At 43.4% G+C, this 25,697-nt stretch overlaps 1 protein-coding gene across 2 annotated transcripts in view; it reads left to right on the plus strand.

The window, feature by feature from the left end:
- RTTN (rotatin) overlaps positions 1-25,697 on the plus strand; it is a 368,340-nt gene that overhangs the window by 280,315 nt on the left and 62,328 nt on the right. For both annotated transcript variants that reach the window (XM_088475926.1, XM_088475927.1), the window contains 6 exons: positions 5,010-5,208; positions 6,146-6,236; positions 8,265-8,418; positions 13,416-13,553; positions 22,816-23,009; positions 23,857-23,962. In XM_088475926.1, the coding sequence (XP_088332052.1) occupies positions 5,010-5,208; positions 6,146-6,236; positions 8,265-8,418; positions 13,416-13,553; positions 22,816-23,009; positions 23,857-23,962 (882 nt within the window). The remainder of the gene's footprint in view (positions 1-5,009; positions 5,209-6,145; positions 6,237-8,264; positions 8,419-13,415; positions 13,554-22,815; positions 23,010-23,856; positions 23,963-25,697) is intronic.

A 25,697-nucleotide genomic window follows, 5' to 3' on the forward strand; every position in this document is an offset into this window, starting at 1 on the left:
TTATCTGGTGATCACCAGACAATAGCTACTAGTGGATCCCCCAATTTGAAAATGAATATTCCCTGCTTTCAAATATGAGTGCCCCCTTGGTTGCAGCTGTCATTATAGGTGGTGATAAGGGCACGTAGTGCCCTCCCTCCATATACGGTAAACATGCGTTTTCCATAGCGTGGGCTAACAATGCCCAGTGATCACAAGTGATTATTTGTAGCCAGGCTGGTCTTCCCCTATGCCTGGACTACATTATTTTTCTGTAGTGCAGTGGGTTAATGTCTGTTGATCAGCGTGATCACCAGACATTAACTTTTATGTGGGCAGACCGTTTGAAAGGGGGACTCCCCTCTTTCACTTGAGGGTACCGCTGGTTTTCTAGGTGCTGGGTTTGGGGAGTTAGATGGACTTAAAGTAACTCCTCCCCATTTTCATTCCCAAAATTACCAGCAGATGCTGGGGGTCCCCACCGGTCGTTAGGGCTGGTGGGGGACAGATTAGAAAGGGTTTCTTTGCTTCTCGCTGCAGAGGACGAGTGGGGCTCATCCTCCACAGTCTTACTGCATACCCGGAGGAAGTACAATGACACTGGTGAGTTGTTGTTTATTTTTTGCTGGATCAGTAATTATTTCACCTATTTCGACAGACAGAAATTCTGAATGCATTACCTGTTGGAGGTACTAATTACATGTAATCTTCACATTATATGGTCTAATTCCAATGTGCCAGTAGTCTTTTCAAATGCATTTTGGACAAGTTTTTCTGAAAGTGTAGGTTATATCAGTCTAATAGTGAAAATACTGCAAGCAAGTGATGTAAATATATTTTAACCACTTACCTAGCATGGTCATATGGGATGTGACCGTGGCCAGCTGGGCTTTCATTGACACAGTCACATCCTATGCGACCATTTCTGCTGCTACGTCCCCCCAGTAATTTCAGAGGAGCTCAGTTCTGCACGTGTGCAGAACAGGTGTCCACGTCTCGTTCAGCCCCCATGCAGTCATTTCACAGTGACCGCCACCATCACTACCAAAATCGAGCCTCAGAATGCTGTGCGAACGGTGATCTGGGAGGCATGCCTCGACAACTAAAAGTGCAAAAAGGGTTACTTAATTCCTCTCCGAGCACTGAGGCTAATCTCTGCAAGTGTAGAGATCAGCTGCAGCAGGGGGGACTGATGATCATTCCCCCCTGGTACACGCTCTGCTTTAGGAGTAAGTTACAATGCCAAGGGGGGATGGTAACAGAGGGTGACCCTTTGCCACTGGTAGGGAGGGTGAGCCTTTGCCACTGGAAATAAGTTTTATTTCCTATTGGAAAATACCCTAACAAAATACTTTGTTGAGTGAGGTTGGATTATGAAACAAACAAAAAAAACTTTATTTTTCTGAATCGTGCAAACAATGTTTTTTGATGTTTAAATATGAATGTGTTTTTCTTTTTACTTCACCTTTGATGTGCATCTTAGTGACAAACATCTATTTAACCACTTACCTGGCATGGTCAGATGGGATGCGACCACGGTCAGCTGGGCTATCGCTGACACAGTCGCATCCAATGCAATTATTTCTGTTGCTACGTCCCCCGATGATTTCAGAGGAGATCCGTTTTGCACGGATCTCCTCATTCTCTTCTGACCCCCAGGCAGTGATGTCACTTTCTGTACCTGCCAACATCACTGCTGAAATCGCACCTCAAAATGCCATGAAAACAACACTCTGGGACACGTGTCAAGATGTACAATTGCAAAGAGGGGAACTTGGATCCCCTCCAAGCACTGTAGGCTGATCTCTGCAAGTGCGAAGATCAGCTGCAGTAGGGGAGTCTGATGCTCAGTACTCCTTGACACACGATACGCTGCGCTCTGCTTTAGGAGAGAGGGGCAATGCCAAGGGAGAGGGCCATTGCTTGGGGTGGTGGGGGCTGGAGCTGTAACAAAGGGTGATACTTTGCCACAGGAGTGGAGAGTGTAGTGGGGCCTATGGACACTGGTGGTCACTGTGATCTTTCACACTAAGGCGATGGGGAGTAATGCCACTGGGGATCTTTTGCTGCTGGGGAAGTTATTGACACTGGAGGACGGGAGCTATAGGTGGACGTCTATGGACACTAGATATATATATATTTTTTCTATAAAATATTTAAATATTTTGTAAACTTATTTAAATATTTAAAATAAACAATTTCAGGGCAATTTTTTTTAAGTTAAGTTGCTTTTAATTGCACAATGTGATAATGAAAAAAAATAATGACAATTGTGGATGTTTTTGAAGACAATTACTTTATGCAGTAGTTTAAAAAAAATGGTAGCTGGGGGGACGCGCTGAACGGAGGGAGGGGCAGATGTGTGTGAGTGTGTATATCTGTGTGTGTGTATGTATATATATAATATATATATATTATATGAATACAAACATATATATATATATATATATATATATATATATATATATAAAATACGTGTTGGGTATGAAATACCGGTGGCTGGATTAAGATCCCGACAGGGGTGGTAAGTATGCTCTCCCTACCCCTAACCCTTCCTTAGTGGTGACTAATCCTAATCTCCCCCCAGGTGGTACCTAACCATAACCCCGCTTCTCACACCCTAAACCTAACCCTCCCAGGGGGCTGCCTAACCCTGATCTCCTCAAAGGATTACTTAACCTAGCCCACCACCTCCACGGCTAAGACCTAACAAGCCCCGCTTACCTTGGTCTGGGATGCCAGCTGTCGGGATTTCGGCGTTGGGCTAAAGATATGTGTCGGGATTTCGACGCCTATCTTTTGTCCCATGTCGGGGTTCCGACTGCCGGCATTCTGGCCGCCGGTAATATAACTACATCCCATATTATACATACACATTTATGCACACACTGCCCGATTCACTGTGGCCAGCAGCTGCTGTTTCTAGTACAGATTCCGCTGTGCAGAAGCTGGAAGGAGGGGATGGGTGTGACACCGGCTGCCTGATCATTGCTGGCCACAGTGTTCAGGACACAGCAGCAGCCAAGGCTACTGTTTCAGTCATGGATGCCCTGCAGCCGCACCAGGAGGAGGGTTCAGGCGGGTGCCTGATCCACAGTGATTGGGACACACTGGAGGGGAAGCCACGGGTGCAGGGGTGCCAGCAGTTTCCTCTTATATATGCGGCTGCTGGAAGTTTAGCTTACGGCAGCAGCCTAGTGGGCGTTTCTGACTGGTCGCAACAGATGTGACCATGTCAGGGAAAGTCCAGTCTGGCATGGTCGCATAAGATGCGACCACGATAGACAAGCGGTCAAATGTGATTTTTACATTTTTGTTAAAAAAAATTTATTGAATCCAGTTTAAATAGCTCTTATTTACATAATTTGCTATAAAAAAAAATCTACGATTTTGAGGAACATATTAACCAGTTAAATTGTTAAGAAGACTGCATACAAAACTGAATACCAGTGCTACTATAACCCTAACTTACTTATAAGATGTTTACTGCATAAGTTTGTTGGAGGAATTGTGGCCACAGGATTTTTTTTGTTTCGTATACAGATGTGTCCTCATACACCTAGCAATACACCATGCAATGTGAGATGCCTGGCTCGAGTGAGCTGCGCTGAGTCGTGTAGAATCCTTTTCTCTCAAATGTGCGTCTTAGTCGCAATGCAACAAAACCACTTCACGAGACTGCACTGATTAATTCGATATGAGACACTCGGTTATCTGTGTGCCACTGAGGCTGGAAAAAGACGCTTTGCTCAAGCAGAGTTCCGCAGTACCTGGCGCACTGAGAAAGGCTGTTTGGCATGACTTGCGACAATAGTGCATGAAGACACATCCATATGATGAACCTGCTCAAAGATCTCAATTGTGAAATAAGGATGTCTGACTCCTTATTTCCTTGTTGAAATTCCAATACAGTTTTCCTTCTGTTATCCTCCTCAAAATGTAAACAAGCACCCTATAAATATGGCTTCTCTATCTTGGCAGCATCAAGCTCATCCATAGTCGGACATCAGAAAAAAATAGATCCTCCCCCTGTATCATTACTTAAAAATTGGACTGAATACCTTGGATTCTTCGAGAAAGATCGACTCCGTTTTTATAAATACTGATCATTAGGCTTCTATATAACTTTGCATGTCCGTACCCTGTTCACTTTAATGCTGATAGACATTATAAATTAAGTCTGTCTTAGTGTAGAGCATCTAAACTCCTTTTTTCTTTTACTCATTTTTCTCTCTCCCCTTACCCCACCACCTATTTTATTTCATTATACATTGTAAGTGTATGATCATTGCTGATATTAACTAAAATTGTTGTAAAGTTATACAATTAGTAACTCGTTTCTGTTGAACACTCTATGATATAAAAAAAGTGTAGTCCTATGTAAATACACTTTATTATACTTAGTGGGCTTTGAAAATACAATACAGAGTTTGAAAATCAAATTATAAATCTACAGTAACGTCAAGTGTTACCCACAAGCTAAAAGCCCAAGCTTTTCAATTGGGGTATCCAGCATGTATTTAAATAGTAGAAGCTTTGCTGAAAAATATATAGAAAAAAAATAATTGAGAAGCACCCTTAGTAAACAGGATACAACGGTACTGGGATTTGAATTCCATTGTTGCTATCTACTTAGTATTTTTTTTATAAAGAAACTGCAAATGTGTATAGAACAATTCAGCCAAAAGAGAGAATGGATCCAACTATGGAAATTCAAATATAGTGCCACATAAATAATAAGGACCTATTGTAGGCACCATGTAAACATCTCACTAGATCATACATAAGTTACCATGTACCATTTGACAGAGAGTTAGAAGTTTCTGTTGCAATTGTCCATTGTTGAAGCAGTAGCATCCCATCTTCATGAGTAGACTTGGACACTGACTCTCTTCCACCATATTTGTCTGTAATTAGAAAGTGTCTTACGATATACAGAGGCTTTGTCAGAAACGACAATCATGTTGCAGTATATTGATATGGTATTTATTACGCTTTGTTCTTGTTAATGTAATCCCTTTTCTCTGCAGGTGAAAGCAATAATGCCAGGACAGCGTCGCTGAGCTCAGAAGAGATTTGCGTTTCTGTGTGCATGCCCGATCAGTGTTCCTTAGTCACGCCATGCCTTTTGTCAGCAGTATGTGGCTTACTGGAGAATCTTATTATAATAAACCCAGAAGACACTCTAAATGCATTGTCAGAGAACCATTTGCTGACAGATATGGCGAGGTACTCATTTCCCAATATAGGGAACAAATACTGTTGAAATATTTTTCAAATGTATGCTTTTATAGTAGATTTGAATTTACAAAATTAATGTTTTATTTACTTTGTTTAGTACAAAATGCCGGTTGATATAGTTACTCTATTTGCTGTCATATCTCTTTTTATCTGCTAAAATATCTAAAACTGCAGTTTCAAAGTCTCGTAATTTAAATGACTTTTTAGTTGTATTTTGCCAGAAGATCGAAGTATTAATGTATCTCTGTCACTGTACAGTGTACCGTGATGAAATGAGGGTAAAACCATGCATAGATATGAGGAACATCTCTACAAGCACTTTTTTGCTCATTATTTGCATCCATATCTCTGCCAATATTTTTTGACACCTTTTTGAATGTGTTTCAGAGTTTGGTGCAAATTATAGCTCTAGATTCTCAGGATGTGATAAATTTGCTCCACTGTTGAAGTAATACTGGAACATCATTTGCGTACACACTACTGGTGGCACATGTAGTGTAACCTTTCCAGTTCTTACTTACAAGTGGAAATATGCAAATTGGGCATGTTTTTCAAAAGTGGCATAAATCTAATGCTAACTAGAAAGATACAGTAAAACATAAATCCATAGCTAAATGCACTGCTGAAAACAAACACATATATTCGCTGATGTTAAGAGCATAATCTCTATTTGTTTGCTTCTTATTTATTATTCATGTTATTGCTTAATATGAAATTTATCTGAAGCACAAATGTGCATATGTCAATATGTTTTTATTGCATGACAAAGAGCTGAATAATATATAGCCAACTGGAACGATGGAGCCCAGGGCAGCTATTCTTGAATATTTTAGTGTATCCCTGCTGCATCTGCTCTGTAATGTAATCTGACCGTGTAAAAAAAAAAAAAAGCTGCTGATTTTCATTTGTGTCTTCTCATTTATAGTCTCATAAAGCCTGCTGTGCTAGAAAGATGCTTTTCTGATCTGAAGACTTCACTCACGCCTGAAGGTCGTGCAGGAAATGTAAAGTCACAGGTTCGCTTCCCTTTATGCACATTGTTAAACGCCATTAGTGTGCAAGGTGGAATTGTTTATTGCTCATTCTTTCCTCTTACAGAAGTGCCCTTGCCGAAGTGAAACTAGTGATATTACCACTATTCTGTACATAACCCTTCACCATACTGCATTTTAAATGCCTGTTTTCTAAACTGTGAAGTCCAGCAATCAAGGACATTATAGGTTAACCTAGATGAACTCACCTTTTCTGTATTTTACTTGGAGTGCCATGCTTTCTACAAAAGACTTAAAGAATAAAAATAACCATTCCCCATTACAAGTTGATATAATTGGTGTAATTATATTAGAATTACCTATTTAAGCTGAACTCTTATGGAGCATACACACGGTCAGATTTGTCAGATGAACGATTGAACGATTTTACCAAAGTTTTGAACGATTGAACGATTTTTGACTGCATTAAAATGAATGGAATCGTCCAAGTCTGACTGCAAACACATCAGATGTCAGATATCATTATCTGACAAACGGGAACGCGCATCGTTCATCGTCCATCGTTCAGGCATGTCAGATATGTCAGATTTTCCTTCAGATACGAAAGACTGAACGATTTTTAAATCGTTATCGTTCAGATCTGAAGGAAAAATCTGACCGTGTGTATGCACCAATATTTAACATTGTCACGCTGTTTTTTCCTTGGCATCAGTGATCAGCCTGAAATTGATTTGTCTCTGTTTCTTGAACTAGCCATATACATGATGAATTGGGTGTTAACTTATAGTAAAGTGGACTTAAAGTGGTGGGCATGTGGGCCTCGTCTAACCACCACTAATAATTAAAATATGTTTGGATTTGAATTCTAACATTTAGTTGGTCAGTGATTGCAATGACTGACCACACTAAAACTGCATACACACGTAAAGATTTTCTGTTCAACCATCCAACTAGTTGATTGGTTGGAATGAAAATCTGGTAACGTATGGGAGTACATGATGATGAGCAATTTGCTCCTAAATGCCAGAAAACAGATGAAAATGGTCGTCAGACAAGTTTGTTACATGTTTGATCTACACAATTTGTTCAAACAACAGTCCATTTTCCGGCGTTTGGGAGCAAATTGCTGATTGTCATTTACTCTCATACGTTACCAGATTTTCTTTCCAACCAATTAACTATTTGGATGGTTGGACAGAAAATCTTTGTGTGTGTACCCAGCATTAGGTTTGGATTTGACTTCTTAATCTATCCTTTACATACCCATATACAGGATGTGGCCAAATTGGGTATATCTGCTCATTTAGTGGTGTAGATGCTAACCGTGTTTAGTCATTTTAAAAGTCAAAGTTAAGTGTATTATTAGCTTGATTCTGAATGAAGTGGAATATTTCCTGAGCCTAAAAAAAGCTTTTTAGGTGTTTTACTTCAGACCCCTTGAAACTTAAAAAGGACAAACTAAACATCCTTTTTAGTTAGGATATTAAAGTGATCACTACAACAGCACTGTACTTTTACTGTATACTGTATTTGTATTACAGGTTGAGTCTCCCATATCCAAAATGCTTGGGACCAGGGGTATTTTGGATATCGGAATATTCCGTTGTTTGGAATAATTGCATACCATATTGAAATGTCTTAGGTATAGGGCCCAAATCTAACCACAGAATGCATTTATGATTCATATACACCTTATACACACAGCCAGCAGGTCATTTTATACAATATTTTCAATAATTTTGTGGCTCAAACAAAGTTTGTGTAGATACATGAAATTCATTTATATGTCATATACACCTTATACAAACAGCCTATAGGTCATTTTATACTTTATTTTTAATAATTTTGTGCCTTAAACAAAGTTTGTGTACATTAAACCATCAAAAATCAAAGGTTTCACTATCTCAGTCATGCTAAAAATTTTCCGTATTTCGGAATATTTGGATATGGGAGACTCAACCTGTATTGTTTTACTACTTCCATCATATTATTTATCACTTTCCCCATGTGTACTACTTGCTGTTTTACATATTAGTCTGTTTTATTATGTAGGTGCTGGTTCTGCTTCAGTACCTGTCTTCATTGTCCAGATTTCTGCAGTCATGCCTGCTTGTAAAGGCTAGCTTATTGGTCGAGGGAGAACTGATTAGGCAACTACTGGCAACTTTATCTTCACTGCTCTTTATACAACATAGGAAAACTTCAGGTATGTGATGTCTGCTTATTGTGCTTTTATTTGTTTTACAAAGCAACTAATGATCTTGGCGCTTATTGAAAAAATGTATCAGATATTGCTCTATTGATACAGAAATAGTAATAGTAAATCTATTGACTTATAGCGGCAAGTCTTAAAACATGGGATTTGTGAATACCCATAAAACACACAAAATTCTATTGAACTACAGACTGCGCTAATACAACTAGTTATTGTGAGATAGCAAAATCCATACACATGTATAGAACAGTCACTGCTCCGTTAGCTAAAAAATATACAACATTTTATTAATTCATTATAAGTCAAACTTTTAGAGATCTATATCTCTCATATTATACATAAAAAATCTTTTTGTATTTACTAAATCAACAGTACAGTAATATTATATGCTAACAGCACTGTTTGAGAGGTCTTTTGTGTGTGCACACATCACTTAGTTTGGACAAATGGATCAGGTGGATAATTGGCTCCAATAATAAATTGACTGGTCCAGTTAAAGTTCCATATTTATATCCAAAAGTATCAGTAATAATTGACAAGCCAGGTGGGCTTAGTAATGTGGATACAATGTACCTGCGAGTGGCCGTTAGCAGCTATACCATGCACAGTGGTGAGGTGTTTGATGAGTGAGTCTTCCCGTGTTGTATAAGCGGCCCCCGGAGCTGGGCTGACGTTGCATCAGCAAACACTCTGTCTCCCCTGCTCGTCTGCTGGACACGCTGTGAACGCTAAACTGGAGCCTTTGTAGAATCACCTCCGTTTGATGCTGCTGTACAGAGAAGTAGCCGCTTAGTGCAGTGGAGAATATACATCCAAAAAGGGCTGGCCACATGAAGCGGGTGCTTGCAAATCGGGGGGTCCACTGATGCGTTTCGCCCCTTTAAAATGGGGGCTTTTTCAAAGAGTAGCTATCCCATATGACTGTTTTATACATGTGTATGGATTCTGCTATCTCACAGTAACTAGTCGTATTAACTCAGTCTGTAGTTCAATAGAACTTTTATTTGTTTGCCAATCAATAATAAATGCAAGTCAATATGTCTTATATCTTTAAAGAAAACACCATGCTTTAGTGCAGTGGTCTCCAACCTTAATTTTAGGTGGGAGCTACTTGAGAAAAATTAGATGTCTTGAAAGCCACGTTTTTTTTTTCTTTTTAAAGCTAAAATCTGGCTAATAACTAAGTTTGTCATAGAAAAACAACAATGCATTAATACAGTGATAAAGCTATTAAGCTTTGGATGGAGATAGAGTGAACAGAGATAAAGTTCCAGCCAATCAGCTCCTAACTGCGATTTTACAAACACAGCATGTGACGTGCCATTTGGGAGCTGATTGGCTGGCTTTATCTCCATTCACTATGGTTCTACTCCCCTTTTCAAAGTGCCCATTCTGTACCTCTAATGCCTGTTGAAAGCTGTCAGGGGGGGCAGGGTGCTGCTGGATAGATTATGCGGGTGAAACAGTGGATGTCCTGGTCCCACACCCCCTTTTCAAAGTCCCCAATCTGTACCTGTTGAGAGTTGGCAGTGGGGAGCAGGGTGCTGTTGGATGTATTATGGCTGCAGGCAGGACAGTGGATGGCCTGGTCAGCGCTGATATAAAGCACATTGTCAGCTCTGCTCTAAAGCACACTGTCAGCGCTGATCGAAAACACAATCAGCGCTGATCGAAAACACACGGTCAGCGCTGGTCTTAACTTTGTCAGCGCTGCTACAAACGCGGCAGCCTGCTGGCAGTGACTGTCATGCACTGCCGCCAGCAGCATATGACATCCTATGCGCGGCTTGTGCGCCATGAGCTCAGTTCCGTAAGGCGAGCTATAGCCATGCTGCCCCCGTAGCCGCAAGACAAGCTACCCGGATTGCAGCCGCGAGCCATTGGTAGCTCGCGAGCGACGTGTTGGCGACCGCGGCTTTAGTGCATTTCACTTTGACTGGGCAAAGTAATTTGAATACATTATACATCTTTTCAAATGAGGCTCTTTTTGATTATTGACTGTAAATCATAATTTAGGTTGTTGTTGTTAAGATGGTGGTTCCTTTATAAAGGGCCTGAATATAAAGCTTAATGTGGACCCAGAATTAATCTCTAATGATGATAAAAGTCTAAGCTGAATGCAGCTATTTACAGTGCATCCGGAAAGTGATCACAGCGCTTCACTTTTTCCACATTTTGTTATGTTACAGCCTGATTCCAAAATGGAATATATTCATTTTTGTCCTCAAAATTCTACACACAATACCCCATAATGATAATGTGTAAAAAGTTTTTGAGATTTTTGCAAATTTAATAATAAAAAAAAAAAAACACCTAAGAAATCACAAGTACATAAGTATTCACAGCCTTTACCATGAAGCTCCAAATTGAGCTCAGGTGCATCTTGTTTCCACTGATCATCCTTGAGATGTTCCTACAGCTTAATTAGAGTCCACCTGTGGTAAAATCAGTTGATTGGACATGATTTTGAAAGGCTTACACCTGTCTATATAAGGTCCCACACTTGACAGTGCATGTCAGAGCACAAACCAAGCATGAAGTCCAAGGAATTATCTGTAGACCTCTGAGACAGGATTGTCTCGAGGCACAAATCTGGTGTACAGAAAAATATCTGCTGCTTTGAAGGTCCCAATGAGCACAGTATCCTCCATCATCCGTAAATAGAAGTTCGGAACCACCTGCACTCTTCTTAGAGTTGGCCGGCCGTCTAAATCGGGGGAGAAGAGCCCTAGTCAGTGAGGTGACCAAGAACCCGATCGTCACTGTGTCAGAGCTACGGCATTCCTCTGTGGAGAGAGGAGAACCTTTCAGAAGGACAACCATCTCTGCAGCAACCCACCAATCAGGCCTTTATGGTAGAGTAGCCAGACAGAAGCCACTCCTTAGTAAAAAGCACATGGCAGCCTGTCTGGAGATTGCCAAAATGCACCTGAAGGACTCTCAGACCATGAGAAAAAAAATTCTCTGGTCTGATGAGACAAAGATTGAACTGTTTGGCGTGAATGACAGGCATTATGTTTGGAGGAAACCAGGCACCGCTCATCACCAGGCCAATACCATCCCCACAGTGAAGCATGGCGGTGACAGCATCATGCCGTGGGGATGTTTTTCAGCGGCAGGAACTGGGAGACTAGTCAGGATAGAGGGAAAGATGAATGCAGCAATGTACAAAGACATCCTGGATGAAAACCTGCTCCAGAGAGTTCTTGACCTCAGACTGGGGCGACGGCTCATCTTTTAGCAAGACAACAACCCTAAGCACGCAGCCAAGAAATCAAAGGAGTGGCTTCAGGACAACTCTGTGAATGTCCTTGAGTGGCCCAGCCAGAGCCCAGACTTGAATCCAATTGAACATCTCTGGAGAGATCTGAAAATGGCTGTGCACCGACGCTTCCCATCCAACCTGATGGAGCTTGAGAGGTGATGCAAAGAGGAATGGGTGAAACTGCCCAAAGATAGGGTGTGCCAAGCTTGTGGCATCACGTTCAAAAAGACTTGAGGCTGTAATTGCTGCCAAAGGTGCATCAACAAAGAGCAAAGGCTGTGAATACTTATGTAAATGTGATTTCTTAGTTGTTGTTTTTTTAATTAAATTAGCAAAAATCTCCAAAAAACTTTTTACACGTTGTCATTATGGGGGTATTTTGTGTAGAATTTTGAGGACAAAAAGGAATTTATTCCATTTTGGAATAAGGCTGTAATATAACAAAATGTGGAAAAAGTGAAGCGACGTGAATAGTTTACAGATGCACTGTACGTATGCTTTTAGAAGACTTGCTTCTTTTGCTCTCTGATTCAGTACACAGTCTGATGCCTAACCCTTTTTGCCCAATGTATAGTTTGCAACCGAATGTTTATTTCACATTATAGTTCATTGCGTTCTTTGTTATGCATTTTAGGACTGTTCCTATCCTATTTACTTGGCATATGTTTTGTGTCCTGAATGCTATATTTTCTATTTATAATGTGTAAATGATCTTTTGAGATGATTGGGCTCTTTCCAACTGTTTATAAAGTAAAGTAGACACATCTTTTGCATGAGTATTGCTTTTTTATCCTGTTCCATTTTACATTTCTAGGTAATAAGAGTCTTATTTATCACAATACATATTTTTAATGCAGATGTCATAAATATTTTTTGGAAAAATTCACAAAGTGAACATTTATTCATGCAACTTTACTCACAATCTGTTGCCAAAAGACTGACTGTGGTAAGAGCCCATCCTGGGGAAGATCTGGAGCAGTGTGATAGTGTAACGCTGTTTTACACTGCTTCCTGGTTCAGAATCCCGGTGCACACTGTACATGCACAGCCATTGACCGGTACATACGTCACCGGGGGTGGTGGAGAAGTGAATGAATAAAGATACGGTAAAATGAAGAACACCATTGCTTTTCTTATAAAATTCTGCATCTCTTTGATTATTACCTTCCCCTTAAAAAAATTGAGTTGCAGCCAAGATGGACAATTTCAAGATGGCCATCATACTGGTGACCTACCCTAAAAAGTTTTCCCCCACTCCAATATTATATGTGTAGACACTGGATTAATATTTCCTTACTCATCTCCTTTTTATAAGGGTGTTTCCACACTTATGGGACCACCCTGTAGTATAATACAATCTGGACATGGTCATTATCCTATAAGGGACCAAGTGTTGCATATCAAATAAATCAGTGAAGCCTCTCAAAGCGGTTTTGTCACATTGAGATTAAGACACACATTCGAGCAAAAAAAATATTACACATCTCAGTCCAGCTCACTCATGCAGGCGTCTGGCTTTGCATGGTGTATTGAGGCTCGGTTTATAAGTACCCATCTGTATGTCTCATATTTTAACAAATTTAACACAAAGTAGGCACTTTTTATTTTGCATTCTGTGGTAAGCATTGGTATATTTAATTTTTGTTGTTGTCATTATTGTTAGACATTTTGTGTTGCTGCAGTGTTATTCAATGCCATTTTACTTCATTTTTTTGAATTTCAGATGTTAAGCTAAAAACAGCACTTTACCAGTCATGGACAGATGTATTTGTATTGTTAACCTCCTTGTTAAGACAAAACGGACCAGTTGTTATTTATCACATAACCGCAACTTTGACGAAACACGGAAATGCATTATATGGTAAGTTTTTAATTATCTGTAGTTTCTCTTTCAATGTTAAAATTTGGCCAATGGTTTACATAATTCCATAACAAAATAATAATTCTTACTGAAGGAAAATCCAGGTAAAAATATTTTATCTGACATCCCCATTCCCATCTGCCACAGCTGTGGAAGTCTGAAGTTGAAGACACTGAAGTTTAGGAAAACTCCCTCAGTCAGTGCTCCATCAATTATTATTCCCAGAGTGACAAGCATGGACAGCCTCACTTTTTAGATGTCATCGTATATTTTAGAAACTTTCACAACACCCTTTGCAGCTGATCTCCTCCTATTTGTTGATAAGAAAAGATGCCTGTGTGTGTGTGTGTGTGTGTGTGTGTGTGTGTGTGTGTGTGTGTATACACACAAGGTTACGGAGTGCAGGGCACATACATTGTTGCCAACAGGAAAAAAGTAGCCAGCACCTCATTTGCAAAAATATCAAAAGTCTTTATCCATCAGCAGTATCAAATACAGATTAGCAAGTTCATGTATCATAATGTATTCCATAACAACATCTCCAAAGGTATAGGCATATAGGGACGCTCGTTGTGTAACGTGACTAATTATACATATAAGCCGAAAATAGCATGGCCATGTAATATACTCATCCACCCAGTAAAGTCACGAGTTCCCAAATAATGCAACAGTGCCCGACAGCAGCTGTTGCGGTGTCAAGCTAACATCATCATGAGCATAGCAAAAGATACCCCCACCACAAGCTAAATACCTGCACGCCAAACACTAAAATTAGACTCACTTGTTACAATCACCTGTTTCAATACACCGTACCGGCCAAACAACAAGGCGGAAGTGACATGACTGACCCAAGCGTCATGACAACAATAAACAAATAATCAAAAGTGTTAAAGCTGTATCCTAGCGTCATTAAGCATTATTGCGGAATCCTTCATTGACGAGACGGAAGTGCCATACCGAAGAGGGACTATGTTAGGACTGTATCCTAGCAACAGTAGACAATCTAAAATCAGCCAAGCAATAATAAATAAAAGGACATAAAGTAGCAATCTAATGGAATGAGTTATTCAAAATTAAGCCACAAATAAAGCCTACTCAATATAATAAATGTACATCACTAATAGTAACAATAGTAGTGGAATGGCTAGGTGTGTCTATATAGTGGGCATGCTGGTATTGGCTGAACAAACACCTCTAATCATCAACAAATGGATCATATTGGGGTATATTATAAATGCAGGCAAAGAACATTACATTAATAATAGTAATAGTAAAGAATATTTATCAAAGACTACCATCAGATAGACACAGCAAGATCTCAATAATCACAAAAAACAACTAAGTGATAGTGCCTCATTGAGGCCATTGGGAGCCACTGTGTTCAATTGGTCGATCCAGAGACATTACTTTTGGAGTAATAATTTGTTACAGTCTCCTCCTCTCCTTAGTGATGGAACATAGTCAATCGGAAAAAAGCAAAAATCTTTCAAATTGTGTTTCCATAATACAAAGTGTTTTGCCACTGGTGGTGTATTCGAGTCCACAATCTGCATGGCTTTTTTAAAGGAAGAACGGTGCAGGTCAATCCTCTCCTTTAGTAACCTAATCATCCTAAAGGTGCCACAGATGTATAAATTGTCAATTTCTTTATGTGAACAGTCATTTTGTCAATCCGGCCAATAATATGAAATATGAGATTACATATCACTTAACTTGTGACAGTCGTTATGTGGTATATCTCATCAAATACCCATGTTAACTTTGTCAGGAAGACGATTAGGTTACTAAAGGAGAGGATTACCCTCCATCGTTCTTCCATTAAAAAAGCCATGCAGATTGTGGACTCGAATACACCACCAGTGGCAAAACACTTTCACACTGCACTGCGAGCTGGGTTGAATCCGTGTTCAACCCTGTTTTTTTACCCGGGTTGAAATGCTGGGTCCCTTGACTCAGGTTATTTCAACTGGGTCCTTTCACAATGCACAATAACCCGGTTTGCTGCATGTTCACGTGCAATATCCCGGGTTTTCTACTTCAGGGTCCATAGGGGTCCACAGGGTGACCTTGGGGTATAGCTGGATCCTGGATCCTCGGGCACCACGGAGTTAAAGCTTTCAGCTGCTCCCAGGATGCACTTGGGTCCAACCTCCCCTATACCCCGCCCCCGAGCCACAGGCACCTCAGTTTTAGATGGTGCCCGGCCGGAGTCGGGTCACCCTGCGGGGTGGGCTGCAGGAGCAGCCCCCTAAAGCTTTTAATTTTTTATTTAACTTAGTTAAATTTATTTATTTATTTTTTACTACAGTTTTTCTACAGAGCGGCAGCGCTGGGCTGTCTGTACAGACGCCCACGCTGCCGCTCCTTCTCCCTGCTGGCGCCGCGACGCCAGCACTGAACTGGGGATCGCGGCGGGGGAAGCCAGAGTCTGTACTAGCCGGACTCTGGTTTCCCCCGGGACTGCTGCCGGAAGACGCCGGGGAGATCAGGTAAGCCGCGCACCGCTGATTAGCGGCGGTGCGCGGGTTCCTTTCAAATGCAGTCCCATGCCCCCGGTTCTAGGGGACAGACCGGGGGCGCTAGCGGTGGCGGCGGGCCCCCCCCTCCAGCGGAGGCATACCCCGCCAGACCACTAGACCACCAGGGTAAATTAAGCGGCAAGCGGGATGCCGGCAAGCCCTGGGGTTAATATGCTAGCCAGGGGAGGAAGCCTTCCCTGTCTAGCGGCTCCTCCCCTCAGCTCAGCGCGCCTTTCAGCTCGTAGTCTGGCGTCGCTGAGCTGCAGCTACACGGCCACTCCTCCTCTGAGGTCTCCAGCGGCCATTTTCTCTGTGGCAGCGTGGATACTCTCAGGGAGCACGCGGACCGGTCCCCCTGTGTACCTCTCCCCTGCAGAAGGACAGTGTACACAGCACTATAGCCCTCCCAGACACTGAATCTGGGCAGGTTGATTGTAGTGGAAAGGTGCAGTGATATATCTTCCTGCATGGTATGTGACTTTTGCTAGTGCTGCCTGTCTGTGTCTTTTTTCTACTTACTGTCAGCCTGTACCTATCCCTTTCCTTCTCCTACAAGCCCTACAGGTGTGCGGGGGAAGGGTGTTTCTACTGACCTCACCTATATAGATCACGTATTTGTGAGGTCCGTCACATACAGTTGTGTGCTACACGGTGCCATATTGTGGGCTGTTGTTCAGCACACTGGTGAGTGCGCACGTTTTCTTCCTAAGTCATGTCTGAGGAGGAGATTGAGCACTCCGGGGCTCCAGCATTGTTCTCCTGCAGGCGCTGTTCTGCAGGAGTGGATAGGGAGGATTTGTCACAGGACGGCCTGTGCGGACGGTGCCAGGCGGTCCCTGGTACGTCTAAACCTCCCATTTTGCAGGAGCTACCATGGGCGATGTTTTCCCAGGTGCTGGTGTCCATCGCGGACCGTCTGTCGGTCCCGACTGCCGCCCCTACTAGGGCGTTGCCCCAGCCTGCCATCCCCCATTCCCCGGGTGTCCCACAATTATTGCAGACTCCCCCGGGGTCTCAGCCTGTTGGTCCCTATGCGGGGTTGCCAATGTATATTCAGTCCACCCCTGTGGCACAGCCGGCTGTGGTGCCGTTTCAGGCTCCTGTGACAGCTCCTCCACCCTGGGTGGATGCGCTTTCCCACACTGTCCAAGATTTGGCGGCAGCATCTTCGGCTTTTCAGTCGATGTTGCGCAGTGACTTGCCCTCCAGGGCGTCTAAACGCTCAGTCATGGCACAGGCTGCGCATCTTTCGGATTCTGAGGGGTTCTCGGATGATGGTGAGGTACAGGATGACTCATCCTCAGATGCCTCAGTCCAGGAGGTAGACACTAAGTCTTCCATCAATGTGGAGGGCTCTGGTTAAGGCGGTGCGGGCTATTCTTCTGATTGAGGATGAGGCACCCGCTCCCAAGTCAAGGTATCCTAGTTTTAAAAAAGCTAAGGTTACTTCTACAGCGTTCCCCTTGTCTGATCAGTTGACTGATCACATGGCGGTGGCCTGGCAGACGCCCAGTAAGCGTTTCCTGCCACAGAAACGCTTGGCGTCCAATTATCCATTCCCGGAAGCGCATTGTAAGAAATGGGAAACTCCGCCTGCAGTCGATTCCCATGTAACACGCCTCATCAGGAGTGCTACTTTGCCATTGCCGTCTATATCCTCGCTGAAGGATCCTACGGACAGGAAGGTGGAGACTTGTCTAAAGTCTATTTATTCTCTCTCAGGGGCTGTAGCCCGGCCGTCCATGGCCATCTCCTGGGTGGCCAAGGCCATTGAGGGGTGGGCCAACGCCTTGGAGGACACGTTTACGGATGAATCTCCGGACGTCCAGAGGGCGTTGTTAGGACAGATGAGAGATGCCGCCTCCTACATTGGAGAAGCATCTTTGGATGCTAGCCTGTTGACCTCTAGGGTTTCGGCGGCAGCAGTGTCTGCTCGTAGATCCTTGTGGTTGCGGTCTTGGAGAGCAGACGCGGATTCAAAGAAAGTCTTGGAGGCCTTACCTTTTAATGGGGAATTACTATTTGGTCCGGACCTGGACAAAATAGTAGATACCCTGGCAAAATCCAAGTCAGCCTTCCTCCCTTCAGCTACTACACCTGCTAAGGTCCGGAGCTCAGCGTTTCATTCCTTTCGGGTTCAGGGCAAGGCAAAGGGTCAGTCCTTCCCGAGGCAGTCCGCACCCAAGACCGCCTCAAAGCCAAAGAAGCAAGCCTGGAGTGCTAGGCGCCCTTCTTCCAAGCCAGAAGATAAGCCTTCTGCGTGATGGGACGGGCCTCCCTCTGGGGGACCCCAGAGTGGGAGGCCGACTTCTTCAATTCGCCCAGTGCTGGCACAATACCACCACGGATGCCTGGGTGCGAGAAGTGGTCTCCCAGGGGTACGCCCTGTCTTTTCGGCACAGGCCGCCTTGCCAGTTTTTTTGCACAAGTCCTTCTCAGGACAAAACCAAGGCCTTGCAGGTTCAGGAAGCCATAGAGGCCTTGCTGACGGCGGGGGTCATTATACCCGTACCACAGTCTCAACGTGGGATGGGGTATTACTCTACGCTGTTTCTGGTGCAGAAACCCAATGGCTCTCATCGCCCCATCCTCAATTTGAAGTCCCTGAACAGGTTTCTCAGGGTTCCCAAATTCAGGATGGAAACTTTGCGTTCCATCATACTGGCGATGGAACCGGGGGATTATATGGTCTCCCTGGATATCCAGGACGCCTACCTCCATGTGCCTATAACAACATCGCACCAACGGTTTCTGCGGTTTGCTATTCTCCACAACCACTACCAATTCAGGGCTCTACCCTTTGGTCTCTCCACGGCACCAAGGGTATTTACCAAGGTGATGGCGGTCATGGCGGCTCACCTTCGGAGCCAGGGGATACGGTTGCTACCGTATCTAGATGACATCCTCTTGCTGGCAAGCTCCCCGGAGGTACTGATCCAGCATCTCCACCTGACGGTCGCTTGTCTACAGGCGCACGGCTGGTTGATCAACTGGAAGAAATCCTCCCTAATCCCATCACAACGGATGGTTCATTTGGGGGCCCTGCTGGACTCTCGTCAGCAACGGACTTTTCTGACTCCAGAGAAGGTCTCCTCCTTACAGCTGCGGATTCACAGTTGTCTGAGCAGTGGCAGAGTGTCGGTGCACTCAGCGATGAGAGTTTTGGGGTCCATGGTGTCGGCATTCGACATGGTGGAGTTTGCCCAGTTCCATTCCAGGCCCCTGCAGGGGCTGATTCTTTCAGAATGGAACGGATTGCCACACAGGATCCGCTCTCAGATGCTGGTGTTGTCCTCGGAGGTGTGTCTGTCCCTAGCCTGGTGGCTGCAGACAGCGCATCTCCTGGAGGGGCGCCCCTTTTGGATCCCGGAATGGGTTCTGCTCACGACAGATGCCAGTCTCCGGGGTTGGGGGGCGGTGACAGGCTCCTTGTCACTTCAGGGTCGTTGGTCGGCGGAGGAAGCGATTCTTCCCATCAACATCCTGGAACTGCGGGCAGTATACAGAGCCCTGCAGTCGTCCGGCACCGCTCTTCACGGAAGGGCCGTTCAGGTGCAGTCGGACAACGCCACCACGGTGGCGTACATCAATCACCAGGGAGGGACTCGCAGTCGAGCTGCGATGTCGGAGGTGTCCCGCGTCCTGGCTTGGGCGGAGCGCTATCTTCCAGCTCTCTCGGCAGTTTTCATCCCAGGAGTCCTCAATTGGGAGGCAGACTTCCTCAGCTGTTACGATGTGCATCCCGGGGAATGGTCGCTTCATCCAGAGGTATTCCAACTACTCGTGGACAAGTGGGGGCTGCCAGAGCTGGACCTGATGGCGTCCCGTTACAATCACAAGCTGCCTGTGTACGGGTCAAGGACAAGGGACGCAGGCGCAAGTCTGATAGACGCGCTGTCGGTGAAATGGCTGTTTCAACTGGCTTACTTGTTCCCTCCGATATCTCTGCTGCCTCGGGTCCTGCGCAAGTTCAAACAGGACGGAGGCACACTGATCCTGGTGGCCCCAGCGTGGCCCAGAAGGCCGTGGTACTCCGATCTGCGGAGCCTGTCCATCGACGCTCCGTACCTCCTACCTCAACGGCGGGACCTGTTGTCTCAGGGGCCCTGTCTTCACCCGGATCTGGGTCGACTATCTTTGACGGCGTGGCTCTTGAGACAGCCGTCCTGAGGTCTCGGGGCTTTTCTAGCTCCGTTATTACCACCATGCTGAGGGCGCGCAAGCCTGCTTCCGCGAGGATCTATCACAGAGTGTGGCACACTTACTTTCAGTGGTGCGAGGCCAGAAACTATGATCCCCAGGTGTTCCGAGTTTCGCGTATTCTGGCTTTCCTTCAGTCCGGTTTTGACTTAGGATTACGTCTTTCTTCACTGAAGGTACACGTGTCTGGTCTGTCGGTGTGGTTCCAGCGCAGGATCGCTGCTATGCCGGACGTACACACCTTTTTCCAGGGTGTTTTGAGAATCCAGCCTCCCTTTGTGGCCCCGTGGGATTTGGCGGTGGTTCTTAGGGCCTTACAGGGTCCTCCTTTTGAGCCCTTGGAGTCAGTGGAGCTCAAGTGGCTAACTTTTAAAACTGTTTTCCTCTTGGCAATTGCTTCTGCCAGGAGGGTTTCAGATTTGGGGGCGCTTTCTTGTCGTCCCCCTTTTCTGATTTTTCATCAGGACAGAGCGGTGCTTCGCACTCGTCCTGATTTCCTGCCTAAGGTGGTTTCCAGGTTCCACATTAATCAGGAAATTGTTGTACCAGCCTTTCAGTCACCTGATCTTTCGGCTGGGGAGACTTCCTTAGACGTTGTAAGGGCACTCCAGGTTTATGTGGACCGGACTAGTTCTGTGAGGAAGTCGGATTCTTTGTTTATCCTCTTTGGTTTTCACAAGAGGGGTTGGCCTGCCAACAAACAGACTCTAGCCCGTTGGCTTCGTTCTGTTATTATTGAGGCTTATATGCAGGAGGGTTTACCTGTTCCAGCCTCTGTTAAGGCTCATTCCACTCGGTCCGTGGGCCCTTCTTGGGCTGCTAGCCGTGGCGCCTCTGCTGTTCAGCTCTGTAAGGCGGCCACCTGGTCTTCCATTCAGACCTTTTTGAGGTTCTATGCGTTTGACACCTTTGCCTCTCAGGATGCATCCTTTGGGCGCCGGGTTCTCCTATCAGCACAGGAGCGTCCCCGCCCTTAGTTGGACTGCTTTGGGACATCCCCAAGGTCACCCTGTGGACCCCTATGGACCCTGAAGTAGAAAACAAGAGATATGGTAAGAACTTACCTTTGTTATCTCTGTTTCTACGAAGTCCATAGGGTCCACAGGGCACCCGCCCTGACGCACCTGGCTTCATATGGGCTCTGTGACTGGTCACCTGTTTTCCGTCTCCCATTTCTGTGAGTATGGTTCTTGTGTGTTCCAGTCTTCCTTCTCTCTGTTTCGTCTCCTCCTCCGGCCTGGGCTGCTTACCAACTGAGGTGCCTGTGGCTCGGGGGCGGGGTATAGGGGAGGTTGGACCCAAGTGCATCCTGGGAGCAGCTGAAAGCTTTAACTCCGTGGTGCCCGAGGATCCAGGATCCAGCTATACCCCAAGGTCACCCTGTGGACCCTATGGACTTCGTAGAAACAGAGATAACAAAGGTAAGTTCTTACCATATCTCTTGTTATTGCTGACAGTGTGAATGGGCAGTCGCACACAGATACAAAAATTTCACATATCATATTAATCAGCATAGTCTCCTGGTGCGCCCTAGTCTCATCGCTTTGCGGGAAAAAAAGACGCCCAGTGCTAACAGAGTACACAAATGTTACACATCAGATTAATCAATGCAGTCTAGCAAAGTAGTTTTGTCACTTCAAGTCGTTTTATTTGTGCGAATATGACTAACTTATTGAACATAAATCCACACTGTACGGCCAATCGCCTGGGATCTTGTGCACCGAGAGGTGCTGTTTGGCGCGACTGAAGCCACACTGTATGAGGACACATCTGTGTGAGGCCAACATGTTTCATTAATCCTACAGCTACAATTAAGATCAGATGTTTGCCACAGTAGCTGACACAGTACAGTGGTTTATCTTAGGACATTATGCAATTTAAATAATGTAGCATACACCTGTATTATAGATGTTGGTTTGAACTGAGGGAGAATGCACTAAGCATTGGAGAGTGATAAAGTACCAACCATATAGCTCCTAACTGTCAGTTTACAGGCCGTGTTTGAAAAATGGCAGTTAGGAACTGATTGGCTGGTACTTTATCACTCTCCACTTTATCACTCTCCAAGGCTTAGTACATCTCCCCCCTTTTGCTGCTTGCAGTTATATCTCTATCAAAATTCAATTTTTTTTATAATTACGGTTTCTTTTCAGATGAGAAGATATGTTGATAATTGTATTTAGAGTGAATTTCCACTGACTGCAAAATAAAAAAAAAATATCTCTACAGTTAACAATAATACAGCTAACACAATCTACACTGATATGTTTTCATACTATTTTTTTTTGTTAATTAAAACATACCTTACAACCAAATCCCATATAACTAATTTCATTTTTAATTGAATTTAATTTTGTAATTGTTAAATAATATTATTTAAAAAGCAAGTTTATGCCACACCAGTTTTATCCAGAATTTGTTTTGTATAGAAGAAAAATGTACTGATGTCTGTAGATTAAATACCTTTTAATAAATTATTTGAAAAATGTATAAAAGCGAAAAAACATGATTATTATTTGATAATTACTTTTGCTTTTGTCTAGAAACCATATCTGAGTGTGTAGCACTAGCTGAAAACCATCACAGTCTATACACAGCCTGCCTCTATTTTCTATCAGCTCTCCTAGCAGAGGAAGGAAATCTGCAACTGCATGAGTCACAGTCAAGTACAACACTGAGTTCCTTTTTAGATGGAAATCTAAAAATGGGAAATAGCCTTTGCAAAATAATTTTGCAGGTCAGTTTTTGTTGTTGGAATGCATGTTTTACTTATTTATATGATGTACTGTTATAAATACAATGTAAAGGAAATTAAAGCGACCCTATGATGTCTTTGGTATCATTGTGCTTGTGAATGTAACCTAGTGCGTATACACTATACTTATGTTTAATTTGTTAAAGGCATCTGTCAAGCAAATAGGTGTTTGTAAAGGCCCCCATACATCAGCAATTGATTGCAGCAATCGTGCAATTTGCAATCGATTGTGTATAAAAATCTTTCCCTTTTTCAATCGATTGTGTATAAAAATCTTTCCCTTTTTCAATCGATTGTGTATAAAAATCTTTCCCTTTTTCAATCGATTGCAGATTTGCCACAATCGATTGCAGATTGCACGATTGCTGCAATCAATTGCTGATGTATGGGGGCCTTAACAGCTGCAGATAGTGTTGGTGAATACAGGATAATGAGCCCTGTCCCCACATTTAGGAAAACTGCAGGGATCACTGGCATGGTAAATTTTCACTATTTCGGGTATACAGTGCATTTCCAGTCATAACAATCAATAGAACTTTCTCAGTAAACCCCTGTTAGTGGAATATTGTCACTGCAGATTATTAGATTCTTGTAACAGCAGGTTTAATAAGCTGCACTGATAATCTTCCACTGAACAGCAATCATTCATAACTGAAGATTAGTTAATTTGCAAAATAAAACAAAAAAAATCATGAGGTCTTCTTAAAATATTTAGCTAATTGATCAATATCTAAGCATAAAAATATTCATTTATCTATTAATCAAAAAGATGAGGGCACAGGTTATATGTTGTTCAATTAATCACAATGTAACTTGGTATTCGATATAGAGCTACGAAGAGAAATCGTCAGAGGACCTGCTCAAACAAGTGTGTGCTGGCGCTTTAATCTCACTATTGGCGGTCAGCAGAAGTGCCCAGGTGTACAGTCTACAAGGTGAGCTTATTATTTTTGTATATTTACAACTAGCTGATAAACCCAGTTTCACCCAGGTAGATCTTAGATATTTACTGTTTTCATTTCCATCTCACCACTCCAATAACACATTAATCCTTCATCTCTCCCTCACTGCTATAGTAAGACATTGCCCGCCCTCACCTCTGTAGTAACACATTTCCCTCCCTTGCCCATGTTGTAACACATTTGACATTACCCTCCCTCACCTGTAAAGAAATACAATCCCTCCCTCACACCTGTAGTAATATATTACCCTCACTCACACCTGTAGTAACTTATTCCCCTCCCTCACTTCTGGAGTAATACATTCCCTTCCCTCACCCCGTTGTAACACATTTGACATTTCCCTCCCCTCCCTTACCTGTGTAGTAACACATTCCCCTCTCTAACCCCTATAGTAACACATTCCCCTCTCACTGCTGTTGTAACACATTTTCCTCTATAATAAGACATTCCCTTCCCTCACTATTCAAATAGGGGAGCCACACAAAATGCCAGTGATATTTGGCAGCACTTGGGATGACAATTGGTGCTTGAATTCTGAACTGTGCTGAAGCCACAATGAGTCAGTCAGGACATTGCATAGGGGCAGGAAATATTTAAGCCATTTTTACCCCCTTCTGTTTCGAGTTTTAAAAATTCTCTTCTTATTGGGCACCTACGCCATGGAAGGAATATACTCCCCTGATTTTCATGTTTCCGGGACCAGAGGTTTGGGCTGGGCTTTGATGAGTGAATGAATCAGGACATTTATCTTGGAAGGATTGTATATGAAAATTCCTAAAACTCACATAGCTCATTTTAACACAAGGAGGCAAAACACAAAGACACAGGTGGATAAAAAAAGGGGCAAACAAGAAAATAGGAGGAGGGAGGGGCATGTTCTATTTGGGGGAAGAAAGCTGGGACAAGAACCGGGTGACACAGAGTCAGCATGGATAGTATTATGTGGAAGACTGGTAGACATTGATTAATAGGTGGGGTTTTAACCATTTAACTGGCTAATATTCTTTTCAAAGCTGATCAGAAATGTTTGGGTTTTGATGATTGAATTAGGTTAAGAACATCTATTTATAACTTATCCAACACAATTTTATTTAAAAAATTTTCAATTTCTATAGTATACTGTAGTGATGGGCATCAACGGCTATAGCATTGATATCCGATGGTTTTAAACCATCATTAGAAAATCATAGATGGTATAGATACTGATAGTTGAGTTCTACGCAGACAACAGCCACAGATGATTTCTTAACATTTTGGGCTGCCATTGAAAGTGTTGCATCGGTGCCCTTTAGTAGACTGTATAGTATATAGTATACCATTCCTAATCTGATGCCCTATATGGGTAATTTTGCTCGATACTGGATCACCATATTTAAAATTATCCATGAAATTAGCTTTTACAATAATACAGATTTTCACCAATATATCAACTAATCGATATTTGCTGGTCGGAACACACTTTGGGGGGCCAAGACACTGTGATAGCCATCATGAATATGCTGGGGGGCAGTGTGCTCTGTTTTTTAGATTTCCACGATTGCAGTGATTAGGCAGGCACACACAGGGGAAGGATACAAAGGTGCAGAGGGGCCAGAAGGTCGCTCTGAGATTGGTGGCTACTGGATGATATATCTTCTGGCAGCCGCCCAGTGGGCGTTTCTGAGTGGTCACATCAGATGTGACCATGTCAGAAAAAGTCCAGCCTGGC

Source organism: Taudactylus pleione, unplaced genomic scaffold (assembly GCF_031769625.1).
Source record: "Taudactylus pleione unplaced genomic scaffold, aTauple2 ptg000179l, whole genome shotgun sequence".
Classification (NCBI taxonomy): Eukaryota; Metazoa; Chordata; class Amphibia; order Anura; family Myobatrachidae; genus Taudactylus; species Taudactylus pleione.